The 20,242-nt window shown below is 52.1% G+C and overlaps 2 protein-coding genes across 2 annotated transcripts in view; one reads left to right on the top strand and one right to left on the bottom strand.

Annotated features, from left to right (window-relative positions):
• The first annotated feature begins 52 nt into the window (after nucleotides 1–52).
• Nucleotides 53–17,038, top strand: PYGB (glycogen phosphorylase B). The gene is made up of 20 exons (XM_018920963.3): nucleotides 53–341; nucleotides 2,464–2,565; nucleotides 4,396–4,474; nucleotides 5,371–5,474; nucleotides 6,785–6,916; nucleotides 9,016–9,127; nucleotides 9,514–9,596; nucleotides 10,512–10,655; nucleotides 10,982–11,074; nucleotides 11,186–11,332; nucleotides 11,449–11,612; nucleotides 11,917–12,031; nucleotides 12,737–12,838; nucleotides 12,972–13,119; nucleotides 13,637–13,695; nucleotides 14,387–14,528; nucleotides 14,835–15,042; nucleotides 15,416–15,550; nucleotides 15,660–15,726; nucleotides 15,965–17,038. Exons 1-20 carry the CDS (start codon nucleotides 99–101, stop codon nucleotides 16,115–16,117), a joined length of 2,532 nt encoding a protein of 843 aa, XP_018776508.3. The 5' UTR covers nucleotides 53–98; the 3' UTR covers nucleotides 16,118–17,038.
• Nucleotides 17,039–17,537: 499 nt separating this feature from the next.
• ABHD12 (abhydrolase domain containing 12, lysophospholipase) overlaps nucleotides 17,538–20,242 on the bottom strand; it is a 39,090-nt gene continuing 36,385 nt past the window's right edge. The window contains exon 13 of the mRNA XM_009096135.4: nucleotides 17,538–19,488. Coding sequence (XP_009094383.2) covers nucleotides 19,449–19,488 — 40 coding nt within the window. The 3' untranslated portion in view covers nucleotides 17,538–19,448. The remainder of the gene's footprint in view (nucleotides 19,489–20,242) is intronic.

Genomic DNA, 20,242 nt, shown 5'->3' with positions numbered 1-20,242 from the left:
CTCGTCGCGGGCGGAGGAGGCGCAGGCGCGGCGGCCCCGGCCCTGCCCCAGCCCGGCTGCGGCGGAGGCAGCGGCGGAGCCGGCGGGGCAGCGGCGGGATGGCGGCGCCGCTGAGCGACGGAGACCGTCGGAAGCAGATCAGCGTGCGGGGCATCGCGGGGCTGGGGGACGTGGCCGAGGTGCGCAAGAGCTTCAATCGCCACCTCCACTTCACCCTCGTCAAGGACCGCAACGTCGCCACCCCCCGCGACTACTACTTTGCGCTGGCCCACACGGTGCGCGACCACCTGGTGGGCCGCTGGATCCGCACCCAACAGCACTACTATGAGCGGGACCCCAAGGTGAGCCCCTTGGCGGGACGAGGGACGGGGGCTGGGCGGCTGTGCCTTCACCAAGGGTGTTTCCGTGTCTACCTGACAGGTGTCACTTGTGGGTGTGACCCCCTGGGACTTGTCCCTTGCATGCACCTGGCTGTGGGGCACCTTGCCATGGCCATGTCCTTCATGCATTCCACTGTGATTTCTTCCCTGTGGGCATCATGACACCTGTATCCCTCATCCCTGCTGTTGCTGTGTCCTCATGGCCATGTCCCTTTTACACACCTCAGCATGGCTATGTCCCCATGAGCCTTGCCTCATCTGTGTCCCTCATACACATCTTGCCATGCCTGTGTCCCCACAGCCATGTCCCTTGTGCAGTTTGCCATGACTGTGTTTCCACAAACTCTTCTACAGTCTGGTCCCACTGAACCTTGTTGCAGCATTGTCCCCCCTTGGATGCCCTCATAACTGTGTCCCCCTGCACCTTGTCACAGCCATGTCCCCTGTGGTCCCACTCTGAGAAGGTGCTTGCATGGGCCTTGCTGCTGCCAGCTCCTCTGCATGCCCCACCACGGTCACGTCCTGCACTCACACTGCTGCAGTGGTGTCCCCTGTGGGCATCATCACCTCCATGGCTCAGCACAGCTGTGTCCTGACTTCACTCCTGCAGAGCATGCAGGCAGCTCAGCTTTGAGGCTGGAGAGGAGTTTCTTGCCTTCTGAAAACCAGATAAGCTCTCCCAGGTCAGCAAACCCCAGGGTTCCTCCCCACTTGCCAAGTCAGGACAGTGATGCTCGGGGCATTGGGGGCTGCAGGATGTAACTCAGACTTAATCCTTTTGAAATAAGACCCAATCCAGCACTTGACTGAAGAGCCACAGAGAGCAGGTATGTACAGAGAAAGGCACATACATTCCCAGGGTGCAGGCAGGCAGCCACCTCCCTGAGTCAGCTCTTTTCCCAAGATGATCAATATTGCCTTGACACAAGAAACAAAGTGCACTTTCACGACAGAATGGTTGCATGTGCACTGAGAGTTACACTGCTGCATGGGACTCTCCCTTTTGTCCCAACTCACGCAAATGTGCCCTGATCTGTATTGCAGCACCAACACAAGGGATTGCACAGATCCCATAAAGGTTCAGAGGTGCCTGGAGTGAGTTTGCTTACTGTCCTCTACACTTAGATTTTCAATAGAAGTGTACTCCTGTGGGAGACTGAAAGGAGCAGAGCATTTGTGTGCAATGATTCCTGTCTTTCTGATGAGCCCCAGGGAACAGACTGACCCTTTCAGACTCCCAGCAGAGGTGGCAGAGTGGGGAATGCTGCTGCTTTGCAGGGAAAGATCCACACTATAGTGGAAAGAGATTCAAAGGAAAGCACAATTTGAAGTCAGGTAATTACTCCATTAAGAATTCTGGTTTATTTATAAAAACATCCATAGTGATGAATCTGAGTGAGGGCAAAAGTTTGCACAGCCTGCTTCTCATCCCACAAACAGGCTTTCATTAGCATTTGCAGCACAGACACGGCTCCTCTCAAACTTGGAAGGTCACTGCACAGTTGTGCCAGGAGCCCTGCCACCTATGGGACAATTTACTTGTTCAACAGGGTGAAACAGGAGTGAAACTCAGTGTGGGGTGAGCAGGAGGATCCATGAGATGGGAGTGCTGGAAAATTACTCACCGGAAGGTGCTGGCCGTCAGCCCAGCCAGCCTGCATGAGGCAGGGGGCTTGCTCTGGCTTTTGGGAGACTGGATCAGCTCAGCCTAGGAAAACTTTAAAAACCCAGCGTAAACATCACCTCAGCTGAGCCTGACAGTGTATAAATATATCATTCAGCATCCTAGATAATAGTTGCCCTGAGTTAATTAGGGAAACACTTAACAGGCAGCGAGATTTTTCTATAGAAGGCTGTTGGCAGGGAGATGCGTGGTGGAGTCTTGGCCGGCGTCCCGCATGAAATTCTTCTGACAAACAACTCTGGTGCGTGGTGTTCAGGAGCAGGCGCCAAAAGCCAGTCTGGGAAGACATCCCTACTCTGGAAAATGCTTGGGTCTGCTCTTGATTTGAAGCAGCTTCAGTGAAAGCAAAGTGCTGTGCTGTGCTGTTCTGTGTGTAAACATCTTGCTTTGCCTCCCCAGCGCATTTACTACCTGTCCCTGGAGTTCTACATGGGTCGCACTCTGCAGAACACCATGGTGAACCTGGGCCTGCAGAATGCTTGTGATGAAGCCATTTACCAGGTAAAGTCTTGGGGAGACCAGGGTCCCCCTGAGGCAAAACTTTTCCACACAGGTGGCTGAGTGTCTTGATTTCTCAGGGCTTCACCTGAGGAGATTGTTATTTGAACTACACAAAATGAAGCTTGGCTCTTTCTTAGTGTTTTTCATTTCCTGGAGAAGACAATGGGGGGGCCTTGGGGTTCCTTGGAGTTGGAGTACATTTTCCAAACCACCCTGTAGTGAATGAGAGAACCCAAAAGTGTATACTGAAAACAGCACCCAGTATCCTAAATGACATGAGAGTCACAGGCTGCAAAGAGCTTTCCATTAGTGGGAGAGATGATGTTTTATCATAGGAGATATAGTGTAACAGGAGAGACTGAGACTAGAGCAGCAAAACAAATTACAGTTCACACATTGAGGTACACAAGGCACAGCAGCAGTGCTGGCAGGTAGAAGTTAATTGGTGGGAAAGGAGAAAGGAGGGAAATAATTTTCTGGAAAGAAAATGTCCTCAGATGATTTCCATCTTGAAAAAAACACATCACCAAGGCAATCACTAATGTGAGGCCATTGTTAATTACTTATATGGTTATTTGCAGACACCTCTGCAACAGCACAGTGACCTTTTTGACAGAATGAGGTTTTTGGCTTTCTCACCCAAACCCTTTATTTCTCCCAGCTTCCCCTCTGCCCTACCAGATTGATCTATGTTACACTTTGTAGCAGAAGTTGGGCACTTCACTGTCTCGGAATGAGGTGCAACAGTTGCTGCTGAAACATCCTGGCGAGTGCTTTCCCTGCCAAGAGATCGGAAGGGATTTCCAGGGAGGCACCTGTTTCCTCTCTGAGGTATTGTGCCTCAGAGAGCAGGCTGGCTTTTTTCAGGAACATCCTCTAAGTTCCTTTGCAAGACACTTTCCAAGTGCAGATTTGGCCCGACATGCCAAGGCTTCCCTTGCTGTAGCCTCCAGCCTGTGGAGCTCATCATGGCCTGTGGCCAGGTTGCTTTGAAGGTCTCATAGCTAGCATGGCTCTGTCACAGAGAGAATTTGTCTCAGTGTTTGTGTCCCCATCCCTCTGTGCATGAGGCTTTCCCATCTTGTAGTTGCAGACCATTGAAGTGCTGGGAAAACAGTTTGGGGAGCAGCTGTGATATTGGCCTGACACCGTGCTGTCCCCCCTGGCACCAGGGTGAGCTGCTGCTGACCACTGAGAGTCTGCACCCCTGGACTCCTGGAGAGTCCTTGCTGCTGGCAGCCTTAGCCTTCATCTGGCAGGGGCCCCCAGACCACAGAGCAAATGGCTCAAGAGATGCAGGCAACCACTTCCAGCCATGGACTGCAGCCAAGGAGCTTGGTGGCAGGCTGGGCAGGATGTGGGAAGCACAGGGAGTGATGGTGAATGCTGCAGTCACTGCTGCCAGCCTGGCCATGCCCTTCCTCAAGGACTCAATGCACGAGCAGAGGGATGACCTCCCCCTGCCTAGGCAGGACTCAGGGATCCCTTGCACACTGGCTTGACCATTTCCCCGATACTGTCTCCAGTGTCAAGTTTGGTCAAAGGGCATCCTGACCTGAGGGGCTGCTAGGGCATGAGAGTTTTGTCTGAACTCTCTAAGGAAACCTTCATGGGAAAGCAACATCTGGTGATGGGCTAAATTGTTTTCCAATCAGTTGGGCTGCCCAAGGACTAGGTGTTGGTGAGATGCTTTGTGGGGAGGGATGCAGAGACCTTGTGTGTTTAATTTCCCTCAGTGTGGGTGGTTTTGGGATGTGTTTGTCCTCCTTGGAGAGCTCAGGACAAGGGGTTTGTTTGGTGACATGTTCTGCTGTGGTTCTTCCCCAATAGCTGGGTTTGGACTTGGAGGAGCTGGAAGAAATTGAAGAAGATGCTGGACTGGGAAATGGAGGCCTGGGCCGCCTGGCAGGTAATACAGGGGGAGGGGAGTTCCCTCCTCATGCAGAGTGCATGGGGACCAAGGGTGACCTGGCTGTCACACCCTCACCACTGGCATCTGCCCCACAGGCTTTCAGCAGTGTGGGACCCTCCTGCCTACTCCTGGCTGCCCAGAAACACCCCCTCCCCAGTGAGAACAGCCCAGAGCTGTAGGTGTGAGTTCTGCAGTGTAGCAGGCAGGGCTGTGGCTGGAAGAGGCTGTCTGGAGCCTTTCTCCTCACCTCCCTGTGAAATCTCTCACTTCTCAGAGGCACTCAACAGCTCTCACACAGGCAGATTGTTGGCTGCTATTTTAGTCTGCCTGTCCTGTGGGACAGCTGGAGATGAGAGCTCCCCAGCACAGAGTAAATGCTGGGCTTGATCTTTACCAGAGCTGCCTGGATTGAGGGCTTGAAGGGTTTCCTTTGGAAGCAATAATAGTAAAGTAGTTGGTGCAGCAGGTAAGGGTCAGAAGCTCTGCTTTACTGGGCAGACAGGCTTACAGCAAGGCAAGTTTAGAAGAGCTCTCACTGCAACAAAGCTGGATTTGGGGTTTTGGTGGTCTGTCCTTGTCACCAGCAATTTTGGGGGTTTGTGGTTGCTCAGCAGGACATGCATAGAGTCCTGCTGCAGACTGTCTCCTTGTCTCCCTTTTGCACATGGGTTTTCCCTGAGTAATAAACATTTCCAGCAGCACTGGCATTTCCAGTGCCAGCAGCACTGTTGTGGCAGCTCCTCATCTCCATGCACAGCATACTGTAAGAACGTGCAGCAAGCGAGGAGTGAAGTTCCTTGCAGAGTGCCCATGCTCTGCTCCTACAGCCTGTTTCCTTCACCCTTACAGCCTGTTTCCTTCACCCTTACAGCCTGTTTCCTTCACCCTTACAGCCTGTTTCCTGGACTCCATGGCCACACTGGGGCTGGCAGCGTATGGTTATGGCATCCGCTACGAGTTTGGGATCTTCAACCAGAAGATTGTCGATGGCTGGCAGGTACTTGGAAAACTCAGGTCCCTCTTTCTCCCTCTCTTTCTCCCTCTCTTTCATGGACAAGGCCTGGATGTAAAAGGCACTGCAGTGCCTTGAGCTGCTCTTAAACTGGGCATTTGAGTCCATCACTGGGCAAGATGATGAGGGAGTTGAGCCACAGGGCATGGCTGAGACCAGAGGTCTGCCTGCCTGGGTCTCCACAGTGCAGCTGCAACAGCCCCAGAGTCCCATCCAGCTTGGCAGTGAGTCAGCAAAGCAGTCACACTAAGGATGGAGATGTGCCTAAGTACCTCAGGAAGGTGTCTGGCAAAGGATGTGTTTGATCATTGTGGAACATAGGCAAGTGTCTGGGGTGATTGCTGCTCCTGTGGGTTCCCTGGTCAGTGGCAGACAGGGATTAAACAGGAATTTTCCTGTAGCATTAGTGATCATACTATTTTCCAGTGCAAATAAGCTAAAAAACTGCCTCAGCTGGCAGTTTTCCTTAGTATGTGTCTGGAAAAGGTTTTCATCAGGAGAGTCACCTTGCTTCAGAGTATAAAGTATCTTTTTCCCCTTAAAATACCACTCTGTAAGTCAGGGGCCATGAGAGGTTTGAAAGTTGTTTTTTCCTGCTTCTCCACAAAGAAGCTGCAATGTCAGGCCCCATAAATGGTGAAAACAGGGAGGGGAAAGCTTCCCCTGTATTTGACTTCATGTTTCTTAAAAAAGGACAGGGGTGGTGGCATGCTGGGCTGTGGCCCTCCCCCCTGCCTTCCCCCTCCTTGTCCCACTATCTCCCCCTTCCTTTAAGTCCCTCCCCCTCGGCAGAGAAATGCCCGGCGGCACAAAGCATCTCTGGATAACACCAGCCTAGGTGGCTCTGATGGATTCACTTTGCTCCCATTTTCACAGTTGTGAGCTGAGGGGAGAAACCTCCTCTGGCAGAGGGCAGAGCAGTTAACAAGACCTGGCTTACAGAGTGTGGCTTGTGGCCAGGAAGGTCGCCACTGGCTGCCACATCCTACATATTCCACAGTATCCACAGTCAAACTGGATGTAAAGGCCTGGAGAGAGACTGAGAGCAGTGGTCTGTGCAGTTTGCATGGCTTAAACCTTAACAAAGATCCATAGAGGCTGATTTATTTATACCAGCCGGGATGCACTCATCCAAGCTTTGGAAAGCCCAGCTATCCTCTAGAGGACTCTGCATATCTATTTTTAAAGCCAGCTTGCTGAAGATTTGCTTTTAAACCAGTCTCCCTGTGAAGAGCCGCGTTCAGCCTTCTCGTGGAGCCACAAGGCTCTCCTTGATCCCGGTGTGCCCCTTGCAGGTGGAGGAGGCGGACGACTGGCTGCGCTATGGGAACCCCTGGGAGAAGGCCCGCCCCGAGTACATGCTCCCGGTGCACTTCTACGGCCGAGTGGAGCACACTCCCGAGGGCGTGAAGTGGATCGACACCCAGGTACCACCATCGGTCTCCCCCTGCTGGGCTGGGGAGAGCCAGACAGGGTAACCCGGGGCTGCCTGAGGTCTTCAGGCTTTGCTTCCCGCCCAGACTGGTCGAACTCCCTCTGCTACCCTTGCAGTTACAAAGGTGACTTTGTAGCCTAGGGGGTTTGGGGAGATAAAAGTTTTTGTTGAATTGTTGCAGCAGGATTTGAGAAAAAGGAGAGATCTGTAGATCTGCAGGGCAAAGCCCCACAGTCTTACATGGATTTATGTTGGAGGAGAATTGTAGGCTCCTTCCACACTACTCCTGACCACTGTTCACTCACACTCTGTGGATTTTCAGCTGGTTCTGAAGCTGCTGCTGTGCAGAGGCATGGAGCAATGCCGTGGGTGTTTAACTCTCATTGTGAGAGCAAATTCCTCTTTCCCAGAGCAGCCCAATGGGCAGAGTGCTGTCAGGGGACGATGGAGGTGTGGATTCCAGTCTCCAATATGCCTGGAGGCCTTGTTTTGTGGCATCATGGAGCACCAACACTCCTTCAGCCTCTCCCACAGTTGAGGAGGCAATGCTCTACTTCAGGAGCTCGTGCTTGTTCAGGCTGCTGCATCATAGGTGCATTCCCATTTTGCTGCTAATGAAGGCACAGATTTATTAAAAGGATCAAAGATGCTTCAGCCTCTCCTCTGTAAGCACTGCTCAGGGTGGAGGAAGGAAGGACAATTAATTTCTCTGTGATTCAGATAGATGACCTAGCCTTGTTCCCATAATGTTCAGTGGTCTCTCAGCCTGATTAACCAGCTCAGTTAATCCAAGGAGCTCACAGCCATAGAGCTCAGCCATTCTCTTCAGTACCAGGAGCTGAAGCTCAGTTACAGTCACCTGGGCCTGCTCAGAGGAGAAATAAACCACTTTATCTCTGGTTGTCAGAGGCTGTGAAGTGACCTAGGTCATTGCCATGTTAACAGTGCAGGGGTTCAACACCACAGCCCCAGCACAGTGAACATCTTGGGAGCACTGTGCCAGAGCTCTCTGGCCCCCAAGTGCAGCAGGCATCCATTTGGGGACCAAGTGCCATTGCATTTCATCATGTCTCTCTTCCGATCCTGCTGATAGTCTGGGGTTTCAGGGGTCCCAAACACTGCTTCCTGCAAGGAGGTGAGTTTTCAGATACTGCTGCTACGGGAACCAGTTGGAAAGGTTCAAAAAAGCCAAAGATGCAGTCTCCAAATATAGCATGGCTGAGTTCATGTGATGTGTGCCCCTCCCTGGGCAGGCTCCCTGCCTGCTTCCATGTTCGGAGCTGGTAACAGCAGCTTGGAGAGCCTGAGCTCTTGCTGACTGTCCCCAGAGGGGAGCTGTTGCCCATGCCAGCACAAAGAGGCTGTTCATGACCCACATGTTGATCTGCCCAGGTTTTCCCTGCTGTGTGAACTGGGAGGTCCAGGGTTACTCCCTGTAGCCATGTGTGCAGCCTCCTGAGGCTTAAGCCTCATCTGCAAACTGCACAAAGAGTTTCACACTCCTTTTCAGTTCAAGTTCTGGAGATCTCAGGGGAGTTATCCAGGCAGGTTCAACCTGAACCTCAACCAAACCCTGAATATTGGGTGGATGGCTCTGGAAGTGGTGCTGCAGTTGTAGGGTTTGGTCCTGTCAGGTTGCAGAAGGCTAATGGGCAGGATTCAGGCTGTGGAGTTAATCCCAGATAGAAACACAAAAGTCCAGGCTACCCTGGCTTTACCCCAGCACAGAGAGAGTCCCAGTGGGCAGCTGAGGGTGCTTTCAGTGCTCTGATAGGTACCCCAGTTGGTACAGGAAGGTCAGCAGGTTTCTTGCAACTCTCTTTTGCATGTCATTGATGGGGTTGAAAGTCAAGTTGGTCAGTAAAGCTCCAGACAGCTCTGGTTCTCCTATGAATGCTTTCCCAGTAGGTGGTGGAGGTGCCCATGATAGCAGGGAAGTCTGTGAAGCTCAACAAGTGTAGTGTAGTGAGGTGGGATTCCTTCCACAGCCAGGACTTTGTCCTCTGGATTCTTATTGCAGAGGTTTCAGCTGCTGTCCCACATTCTCCAGGTCGCTGTGCTGTAACCAGGGGGGAACACTGTCCTTTTCAGGTTGTCCTTGCCATGCCTTACGACACCCCAGTGCCTGGATACAAGAACAACACTGTGAACACCATGAGACTCTGGTCTGCCAAAGCTCCAAATGACTTCAACCTCCAGGAGTGTAAGTGCTGTCCCTCCACTGCCTCACCTCTGGCCAGGCTGGGACACAGTTGTCCCTCTGTGCATGGCACCTGGTGCAGCACTTCACATCTGGCCTGCTTTGTGTTTATTTCATATGTCTCTCCAAACCACAGCACTGTGTGCACATCCATGGATCACGCTACTCCCCAAGTGCTTCCAGAGCCCTCATACACCAGGACACCCACCCATCTCCTACTGTCACTCTAGTGCCTTTCACACATGTACATTCCCATCCTGTTCCATCAATACCAGCCTGAATATTCCTGTTACAAAACCTCTACAAGAGAAGAGGGAAAAGTGTGGTGTCAGGGATCTTCCTGAATCTCTATAGCTGCTGCAGTGCTGTGTGTGTTTCTCTCCCTGCAGTCAATATGGGTGACTACATTGAGGCAGTGTTGGACAGAAACCTGGCAGAAAACATATCCAGAGTCCTGTATCCAAATGATAACGTGAGTGACTTGCTTGCCTCTCTTCTCTGTTGCTCAGAATCATCCTTCCTGCAGCTGTATCTCTTTGTTTGCAAAAACTGGGAGGTCATGACCATCTGTTGCTTGTTGCTCTGCTTTAATACAGTATAGTATAATTCCCAGTATAATATAATTCCCAGGGAACAGGTATGGCTCTTCTGGCTCCAGGGGGTCTTTGCTGGCTGATTGGCAGCTGAGTCTGGCTCATATGGTGTAGCTGCTCTGTTCCATGCTGCAGGGAGGGGAAGACATTACTCCTTCAACTTCAAAGCAGTTGAGTTGTCAGTGTACACAGTGGGGACACATTTCCATCCCCAGTTCAAGGGATTTCTCACTGCAAGTGCTGTCCCAGGCCAAGCACTCACTGGGCTCTGGGTCCAAAAGGGAAGAGCCCTCATAACTAGTCATGGATTGGCATCTCTTCTGGAAAAGCAAATCCCTTGCACTTTGCCCCACACCCTATCAGATCTGCTGGTGTTTTAAAATAGAGCAGCAGAAAGCACGGTGTGTGTGAGGCAGCTGCTGTGTCCAGAGACACTCCTGGCTATTGCAGAAAGCCCAAAATCCTTTGTCAATAAGTCCTGCAAAGGTTTTGCCATTAGGGAGGGAACTGTGCTGGCTCTGTAGGAGCTGCGTGAATGGGGCAGGCTCTCTCTGTGTCTCTCAGTTGCTCTCTCTGGAAGCAGCTGTTTGGGATGCCAAGCCCCTTGTGAGTCTCTACAGCTGCTGTCTACATCAGAGACAGATGAGAAGCATCCACATTTGCCCTGGTGAGGAGCCAAATGTGTGAAGCCTGTTGGGAATCCCCTTGGGGTGGAGAGGAGCATGTCCAGGGCTTTGGTTGCCAGGTGGGGATGGCAGCTGCAGCTCTGATGGATGTGGTGCCCCCACTTGCAGTTCTTTGAAGGCAAGGAGCTGCGGCTGAAGCAGGAGTACTTTGTGGTGGCTGCCACCCTCCAGGACATCATCCGCCGCTTCAAGTCCTCCAAATTCGGCTGCCGAGACCCTGTGAGAACATGCTTTGAAACCTTCCCAGACAAGGTGAGTCTGTGGGCAGAGGCACTGGGGAAATTTCAGCCAGATCTGCCTCTCTTGAGGGAGAGCAGGATGCTCAGGACTAAATGGGGGCATTTTTACAAACATCCTGGCAATTTGGGTTGCAAAACAGATGATCTCCGGGCCTGTTTTCTCAGGGAAAAATTTGTAATTTGGAGCAAAACTTGAAAAGTTTGAATAGCTCCATTACTGTCTGTTTCTGGGTTGTGAGTCATGAGAAGAGCCTTGGGGCTGACCCTTACCCCATGCATGCAGGGCACTGTCAGAGTCCTGTCACTGCCAGGACTGAGACCAGCAAGTCTGTGTTGCAGGTGGCTATTCAGCTAAATGACACCCACCCTGCCCTGTCCATACCAGAGCTCATGCGAATCCTGGTGGATGTGGAGAAGGTGGACTGGGACAAGGTGAGCAGAGCTGGGAGGACCGTGCTAAACCTCGCAGGGGAAGGACCTGTGGGGTTTCCTTTTCCCGCCTGGCCTGGGTGCATGTGCACTAACCTGCTGTCTGTAACACAGGCCTGGGAGATCACAAAAAGGACCTGTGCCTACACCAACCACACTGTGCTGCCTGAAGCCCTGGAGCGCTGGCCGGTCTCCATGTTTGAGAAGCTGCTGCCACGGCACCTGGAGATCATTTATGCCCTCAACCAAATGCACCTCGATGTAAGGGACTGGTGCCAGGCTGCAGGAACTCTGGGGACCTGGGTGTGACCACTTTTAGGATGGGAATGCTCCCAGTGCTGTGGCTGTGTCACTCACGTCCCTCTCCTTGCCTGCAGCGTGTGGCAGCTCTGTACCCAGGGGACATCAACCGCCTGCGGAGGATGTCAGTGATCGAGGAGGGAGACTGCAAGAGGATCAACATGGCTCATCTCTGTGTCATTGGCTCCCATGCCGTCAACGGCGTGGCCCGCATCCACTCCGACATCGTGAAGAACTCGGTGTGAGTTGGGACACACCCAGGAGTGCACCCCCTCCCCTCACTGGGCTTTGCCTGCCAGCTGGGAAGGGTTAGCTGGGGCAGCTGGGTGTCCAGGTCTGATTTGGTCACCTTGCTGGGGAGACTCTCTCCCTTTGGAGCTGGTGAAACTCTTGGCAGTACAGCTGAGGAAGGGGGTGAGAGGCAGCAAAGAGTTCACAGCTGTTACAGGGAGGTTGGTTGAGCCTGCCCTGAGTCAGGAGCACACACTGGGGGCCAGCTGTAGCTCAGGTGGTGTTGGGTGGCTCAGAGCTCTGTGGTGTTCCAGGTTCAAGGATTTCTATGAGCTGGAGCCAGAAAAGTTTCAGAACAAGACCAATGGGATCACGCCGAGGCGCTGGCTCCTGCTGTGCAACCCAGGATTGGCTGACATTATTGCTGAGGTGAGCAATGTAAAGTGAGCAGCTGTGTGTGATCCCTTTGGTTACCTCTTCTTGTGGTCTCGTCAGCACTGAAGGTGACACCTGGCAACTCTCTGGGGGCAGCCTGGGAGGACCATGCTGTGGTACATGTAGGTGTGAGATTGGCTGGGCTCTAAAGCTGATGATGAAAAGTTGGCCAAAAAAAGCTGCAGAAATCTGGATCTGGTCCCTGCCCTCATGGGGACTGCACACAGGCACAACCGTAGGGTGTCTGGACAGGTGTTCAGCTTCATAGGCACAAAGGAGTTCCTCCCATGGAGGCTCAGCTCCAGTTCTGTCCCTTGTATTTCCCAGGCCCTTTAGGACAGGTTTTTACATCACACTGCAACATGCCATGACTGAATGTCATCCTGTAGTTAACTGAATCTTCATGTCCTGCCATTGGTTTCTCCAGCTGCCAGGAGGCCATGACACATGTGCATGCACCCTTCCTCTTCCTGCTAAAACTCCTTGAGAAAGGGGGGCTTCTCTGAATTTTTGCAAGTGCCCTGTTTCCATTTGGCTTCTTTGTGATACAGAGAAATAACCTCACAATAAGAAACTGTGCCTCTTTTCCTGGCCACACTGCCTCTTCCAGTTCCCAAGGGGACTGTGGCACCTCTGCTGGGAAAGGGCAGTTGTGGACTGGATAAAGTGTCTCATGACATTCCTGATTTGTTGTTTTAGAAAATTGGGGAAGACTTTATCACAGATCTGAGCCAGCTGAAGAAGCTACTGGAGTTCATTGATAATGAGACTTTTATCAGGGATGTGGCAAAAGTCAAGCAGGTATCGTGCACTGGAGGGGGCCTGGGGGAAGAAGGCTAAAAGCACCATGCTGCCAGGAACATCCCAGCAGCAAATGCTCACTTCTGATGCAAGCCCTAGCAACTCATGCCTGTTCCTCAAATTTTTCTGCCAGGAGAACAAGCTGAAGTTTGCAGCCTACCTGGAGGAGCAGTACAAGGTGAAGATCAACCCTATGTCCATGTTTGATGTCCAGGTGAAGCGAATCCATGAGTACAAGCGACAGCTGCTGAACTGCCTGCACGCCATCACCCTCTACAACCGTAAGTCCCCCAGCCTCCCACTGACAGGGCTTGTCTCCAGGAGGGAAGGCAGAGTGGCTGAAGGCTCATACAGAGCTCTGGGAAAAGCTCACTGCCCAAATCTCCAGCCCAGGTAAACTCCACACCTGCTCTACAGCTGTTGAGACTGACCTGGTGCAAGTTAAGACCCCATTTCCAACTGTATAATTGGGGCCCCTGCCCATTCCCAAAGGGAGGCAAGTCATTGGAGCTCTGCATTGCTCTGGCTTGAGGAGTTCTCCAAGGATGTGAATCCCCAAGGATTCTGTGGCCCTTCTTTGCCCACCACAGCTCCAGCAGATGTCTGGTTGGGCATCAGAGTCCTACAAGGTTGATGGGTCTTTGTGACATGGGCTGAGATCCCAGCCCACCTCTGATCAGGCAGTAAACTCTGCCCAGTTTATCTTCAGTTCTGAAGATTTTTAATTTTTTTTTTTTAAGATCAAATTTGAGCTTTCAAATTTGAAAAAATTTTGAAGAAAGATCCCTGCTCTTTCAGGCATCAGATGCAATCCATCCAAATCCTTTGTGCCCAGGACCATTATGATTGGAGGAAAGGTAACCTGCATTCCAGACTCTATGCATGTGTGGCTCGGGGGGTGGATGGGGAAGGTCCCGTCCCCTTGCTGTGGCTTTTCTGGGCCTGCTGTAGATTAGCCAGCAGCAGGGAACACCTCCATGAACTGGACTGAGCAAGACTCCATCACTATTACCCCATGGCTCACTCCTCCTCCCAATAGGGTGTTTTTCCTAATTCATGGCTGGGATAATTAGAATTGTTCAGGCTCTGGGGAGACTTTATTGTAGCCTTTAAGTGCTTGAAGTTGGCCTTTTAAGAAAGATGGGGACAAATGTTTTAGCAGGACCTGTTGTGATAGGACAAGGGATAGTGGTTTTAAATTGAAGAAGGGTTAATTTAGATTAGATCTAAGGTGGAAATTTTTTCAATCAGAGTGGTGACCCACTGGAACAGGTTGCCCTGAGGTGATACATGCTCCATCTCTGGAAACATCCAAGATAGGTTGGATGGGGCCCTCAGCAACCTGGTCTAGTTGAAGATGTCCCTGCTTATTGCAGGGGGGTTGGACTAATGTCTTTCAAAGGTCCTTTCCAACCCAAAGCATGCTGTGATTCTGTGTGAACAGCTGAGGTGAGGCTCAGACTCACTGCAGTGAGAACCCCACACTGTCATCTCTTATGCTCTCCCTTCCTTAAAAGCTTTCTCCATTTCTGGACTGCTCTTCTTCAGGCAGCCCCTGGCTACCACATGGCCAAGATGATCATCAAACTCATCACATCCATTGGTGAGGTCATCAACAACGACCCCTATGTGGGGGACAAGCTCAAGGTCATCTTCCTGGAGAACTACCGGGTATCCTTGGCAGAGAAGGGTATGTCTGGTCTCCTGTAAGTGCCTGTCAGAAGCTGGGCATGTCCCAGCTGAGCCCAGGAACGGGCTGGCCTGAGAGGCAGTTGTGGCAGGACACCTGGCTGTCCCCTAGGAAGAGCCTGAAGGCTCCAAACAGGGCAGGAAGCCAGCTTCATGCAGGAGTGGAAGCAACTACTTGGGGTCATGGCAAAGCTGAGCCTGTCCCAGAGTTGTGCTGTTTGGGCTGAGGGTGAGGTCAGAAGGCCCACTGGTTGTGGTGAGCTGCAATGTGCCAAGGATTAACTCCTACTTCTCTTGCACCTGGCAGTGATCCCAGCAGCGGATCTCTCCCAGCAGATCTCCACAGCTGGCACGGAGGCCTCGGGTACTGGCAACATGAAGTTCATGGTGAACGGGGCCCTCACCATTGGTACCATGGACGGGGCCAACGTGGAGATGGCTGAGGAGGCCGGCGAAGAAAATCTCTTCATATTTGGCATGCGGGTGGAGGACGTGGAGGCCCTGGATCAGAAAGGGTTGGTGATGCCAGGGCTTGTCAGATGGGGATGCAGGGCTCAGCTCTGGTGGGGAGAGCCATGTTCTCTGGGAGGGACGCCTTCCTCTCTGGGCAGCTCTGGAGCAGGAAAACGCAGGGAGCTAGAGGCAGTCTTTGCCTTGGGCTGCAAGGATTCAGCTTGCCCAAGCACGCTGGCTGTGAGTGGGACATGGCACGAAGTGTATCAGACACTGCTGCTGGTCTGAGCCACGAGCAGGGTGCTCTGATGGGCACAGCCCTGGGGGCAAGACCCCTCACTCAGGAGCTGTCCCAGATCCTTGCCTGCCCTCCCTGCCCCAGGCACAAGGCCCAGGAAGAGCAGCAGTGCCTAGAGGCTGTCTCTGCTGGCACAGGTACAACGCCCGGGAGTACTACGAGCGCCTGCCCGAGCTGCGCCAGGCCATCGACCAGATCACCAGCGGCTTCTTCTCCCCTCGAGACCCCGGCTGCTTCAAGGATGTTGTGAACATGCTCATGTACCACGACAGGTGAGTGCTGGGAAGCATCCCTGGGCAGGGGGCCGCCCTGCCTGCTTGTGGGAAGATGTCTGTCCTGCCCAGAAGGCAAACTCCAGCCAGACTGTGCTTTGGGTTTCAGGTTTAAGGTGTTTGCAGACTATGAGGCTTACATTAAGTGCCAAGGGCAAGTGGACCAGCTGTTCATGGTAAGACTCGCCCACTGCTGAGTGGGAAGACTGGGGTAACTGGGATGAGTGTGCTCCAGTGGAGCCCTTCTTATGGACACTGCAGCATGTGGGTGCCCTGGGGCAGGGCGAGGCAGGTTTGGCTGCTTCAGCAGCCCCACACCATGGGGTTTTAAACTAGCCAGTGCCCTGCAAGGCTGCAAGCCAGGACAGAGCTGGGTGAGCAGCGGAGTACTGACATTGCCTCTCCTCTTCCCAGGATCCCCGTGAATGGACAAGGAAAGTCATCAGGAACATTGCGTGCTCGGGCAAGTTCTCCAGTGACAGAACCATCACGGAGTATGCCCGTGAGATCTGGGGGGTGGAGCCTTCTGCCACAGCAATCCCACCACCCAACCTGCCCCGAAATTGATGCAAGCACCAAGGCAAGGAAGGAGGGATATGCTCCCATCGCAGGAGGTCTCACCTGCATTTCACCACCAGTCAGATGGGCTCAGCTCTGCAGAAACAAGGCCTTTCCCTCAGGGGGATAGAAGGATGCTCTGAGAAGGAGCCCTGACTAAGGAACAAGAGCTGGAGGGCAGGAGAAAGGACCTTGTGTTTGCACCTACCTAGCCTGCATGTGCTGCATAGTGCTTCTAGTGAGATGACCATGGATAAGTCTTCCACAGCTGTGCTCCATGCTTAACAAGGGCTTTCCAAGTAAACCCTCCCTTCCCCTGTGTGCAAGGGCCTGGCCTCCTTGACCCTGCCCCCAAAGCAGGATTAGCCAAGACAGAGTGTGTCTTTCTCCTGCAGGGGTCTGCTGGGCCCAAAGCTGGGGGAGGGAGAGGCCAGTGCCTGCCCATCCCCTTCCCCAGTATCACCTAAAGAAGGGGGGGCTGGCTGTGAAAGCAGCTCGCCCCAGGGCAGGCACCGATGTCAAACACTGTGCCACAAGCAGGAGAGCCTGGGATCAGCCACTTCCTTGCCACAGAGCTTACTGTAGCCTCCTACCACACCTCTTACCTAACTAAAGGTCCCATAACCAAGCCACTCCAGGGATTTTTAGCTTCCATCTCTGCATAGGGAGGGCTGTACCTGCCACTGCCAGCTGGGTAGCTGAGCCTGATGCCTCTTGGCTCTGCAGATACAGCTGTGTGTGTGTGCTGCTCAGGGGGTGAATATGGATCACATCCCTGGCACTCTTCCATAACAGGGTCATGCTGCTCCACATGTCCCTCCCAGTGCTGGGGTCACAGTTTAACACCCATAGTGCTGTGTAGTGCACCACTACTGCCCTGTTTGACACCAACTCATTAAAACATCCCAAACACCTGCTGGTTTGACTTCAGACTGACTTGTGACTACTCCATGCCTCTGGGTTCAGGTTGCAACAAGTTCAGGCCACAATGCCTGAATCACTGCTGTCCTTGCCCAGCTGTGGCTTTGTGGTTTATAGTCCCTTGCAGCTGGCCAGGTGCTAGCACCACCATGGGGGGGGCAACATGCCCATGACAGCTGACTCTATGCACTGGGGTGGGGGTTAGTGTTGGGTTTGCCTTGCAAATGGCACACAGGGCTCCTGAACAAGAAATCACACAAGTAATTCTCATCTCCCCCATTCCTAGGGGAGAAGCATAGTCTCAGCTGCAGACAAACTACAGGCACAGACCCTCTGGCCTCCAGGAGAGTCTTTCCCCTAGAGCTGGCAGCAGCCACAAAGATTTGCTCACTCCCAGCTGCAAGCTCACCTCCCACACACAACCCTACCACAGCCCAGCCCCACACCTAGCTGCCCTGCTCAGTGTGGGGAAAATGTCCCAAAAACTGCCAGGTAAGACTGATAAAACTAAAGTGATCAGCAGTCAATGCCTTTATTAAAACTACACCACTTTTAGATAAACATTTCAGTTTAAATTTCCAAGCGTATCACTGGGCTGCTAACAGGAATAGTGGTGGTGGGACCACCAAGAGCAGCAGTTCTTGTGCTGGACTCCCAGCTCTGTCCCAGCAGGAGGAAGGCAGCCAGCCAGGCCCCATCTCAGGCTGCACTTTGCCCCAAGCCAGCTGCCAGCAGCAGCATTGACTGGAATGTGTGTGTTACTCTCCAGAGCTAGGTAAGTATTTCTGTGTCAGTGCAATAAATTAAGGTTGCCGCACTTGTATTGTAGTGGCACAGCTACTTCATGAGTATCAGGGGTCAGAAACCTCAGGGACAACTGCACTAATGGCAGAAGAATCTTGGTACAAGAACAAGCTACTGTCTCTTTTGCAGCTAGTATGAGCCTGCAGCTATAACTCTGATGCATGCTGAGCAGTTTATTACTAGGCTGTACACCCCTGACCAGATCCTTGGGACAGCACAATTCCCTTTGAGCACTAGTGACTAAACCTACAGCACCTGGTACTGTCTCTATGGACTGACAAGGGGCAGGACCCCAGTGAGGCATTGTGTCACTCACACCTCTTTCAGTGCAGAGCTCTTCAGTACAAACCAGCCCCACTTCTAGCCCTGAGCAGGAAAAGGACATCCCCAGAACCTCCTGCTGTGGGAAAGGCCCGTTTCCACTTCTGCCTCCTGAACAATGGCTGTCAGAGGGGCTAAGATGTGCTACTGGAAGTGCACAGAAGGCGGGGGGAGGAGAGATGGGGAATGACACCCCAGACTTATTTTTGCATCAAAAACTGTATCACTGCCTGCTTTTAATTACAGTGGAACAGCACTGCCACCAGGAGCAGGAAAACCTGACCCAAGGAGTTAAAAAGTAGTTGAGGGGAAAAAAACCCTTGCCCTTCTCACCAAAAAGGAGCACATGGCTGGCTGGGTTTGTACAGGGGTAATGGAAGACATCCATTCCAGCAGCCTGGGCACACACTGTCCATGGAAGAGGAGATCAAGCAAAAAAGTAATCTCACAGTTTCTGGCTTAAACACCCACATCTGCAGTTTATATACATGTCTCATTCCAATCCTAATAGGAATACTTGTGAAGAAGGGGAGGAGGTCCACAGAAGATAGCAAGGATGAGAACAAAAAATAATGTTCAGAAGGAAAAAGGTGCAGGAAAGATAAAAGGGCACTAGCCTTTCCCATTAAATAGATGTTTCAAAAGGAAGAACAAAAAAAAATCTTTCATTTTATTTCCAAATGTGTGCAATTACCCCAACACTTGCAGCACATTGTGACTGAAGAGCTAAATAAAAATACCTCTCACTACCTGGATCCTCCACATATTTGCAATTACAGCCACTGATCAAAGAGGAAAGGCAAAACATGTATTTTCTAGAAAGAGAACACCTCAAACTCAAGCAAGACACCTGCGGTAAGGAGCTGTGGCAAAAGCCATTTGCCTACAAATGTATCTCTACATGACCCAAAAACAGCAGCAGTGTTTAAAAGTGAAAGAATCATCCTTGGTCATGACACAGTGTCCTAGGAACATCTGTCCTCAGCAGTTCCACGAGGGATGGGTGAGGCTTTGCGGCGCTTACATTTTTCACCGTTTGGTACTGGCTCCTGGGCTGTTACCACCCCTCTGTCCAAGTCCAAAAAGAAGCCAAGAACTTCTTGGCTTCTTCTGCCATCACAGATGCTGATGCCAGAAGCTGGAGTTGCCATGGGTACACATCAGGACTGGAATGGGAATCCCTGACCTCCTCTAGTGCCAGGGATGGAAGAACGGCAGACTGACCCACAGGGAGCGGGTAGGAAAAAGAGAGAGGAAGGAAATGAAAATCTCTGTGCTGACAAGCAGACAGTCTTCAGTGATGATGCTCATGTTCAGATTTTCCCAGGAATTCCCTAGAAAAGGAAATGACAAAGCAGTGACACTTGGCTCTCCTATACTCTGGTGCATGCTACAGCCTGCAGGTCTTCCCATTCCCCTGGCAAACACTGTGGCTTGAGCATTTGCAGCTACAGGGCTTTGCTTTCACACCCATCACTGAAAGAGCCAAACTGAAGCAACCACTCTGCAAACAGCTCCTCCAGAGCATCCGGCTCACAGCAGAGATGAGCCAGATAATGCTCCCAGATTTCTATGGCTCCCCTTCCCAAAACCTGCTTTGCAAGGAGGTGGAGAGCTCTGACTCCTGTGCTAAGCCAGCCCTGGTGTAGCAGGCACAGGGTCTGCAAGGCCTCCCTGGTGGTCACGTGCCTAAGATAAGAAATGCCTAGTCATGATGACTGGTCCTAAGAAGCCCCTCTCCTGCCTCCAGACCCTTGTTATCTCTCTGTAAGATGATAAGTCACTTTTGCCTCAAACCTTCTTCCCAAAATCTCCTGTACCCTATATAAATCCCTACTTCTGCCCAGTTTGGGAGAAGAGCTGTCACTGAGACCCTTTGCAGAAGCTGCCAGTAAAGCCATCTCTGCAGAACCTCATACAGCGCTTCTCCTCTCTCTCCCTGCGTCTGCTGCTGAAGCACTTAGCAAGCAAAGAGCTGAAAATCACTAATAAGCTGAGAATCACTAAAGAGCTGAACTCACTTAAGAGCTGAGCTTGCTAAGATTGCCTGCAGCTCTAGAGCCTGCCTAAGGGGCCCAGACAGGTTGT

This window comes from Serinus canaria, chromosome 3, assembly GCF_022539315.1.
Source record: "Serinus canaria isolate serCan28SL12 chromosome 3, serCan2020, whole genome shotgun sequence".
NCBI lineage: Eukaryota > Metazoa > Chordata > Aves > Passeriformes > Fringillidae > Serinus > Serinus canaria.
The sequence above is the reverse complement of the archived record's forward strand: the minus strand, read 5'-3'. Positions and strand labels throughout refer to the sequence as shown.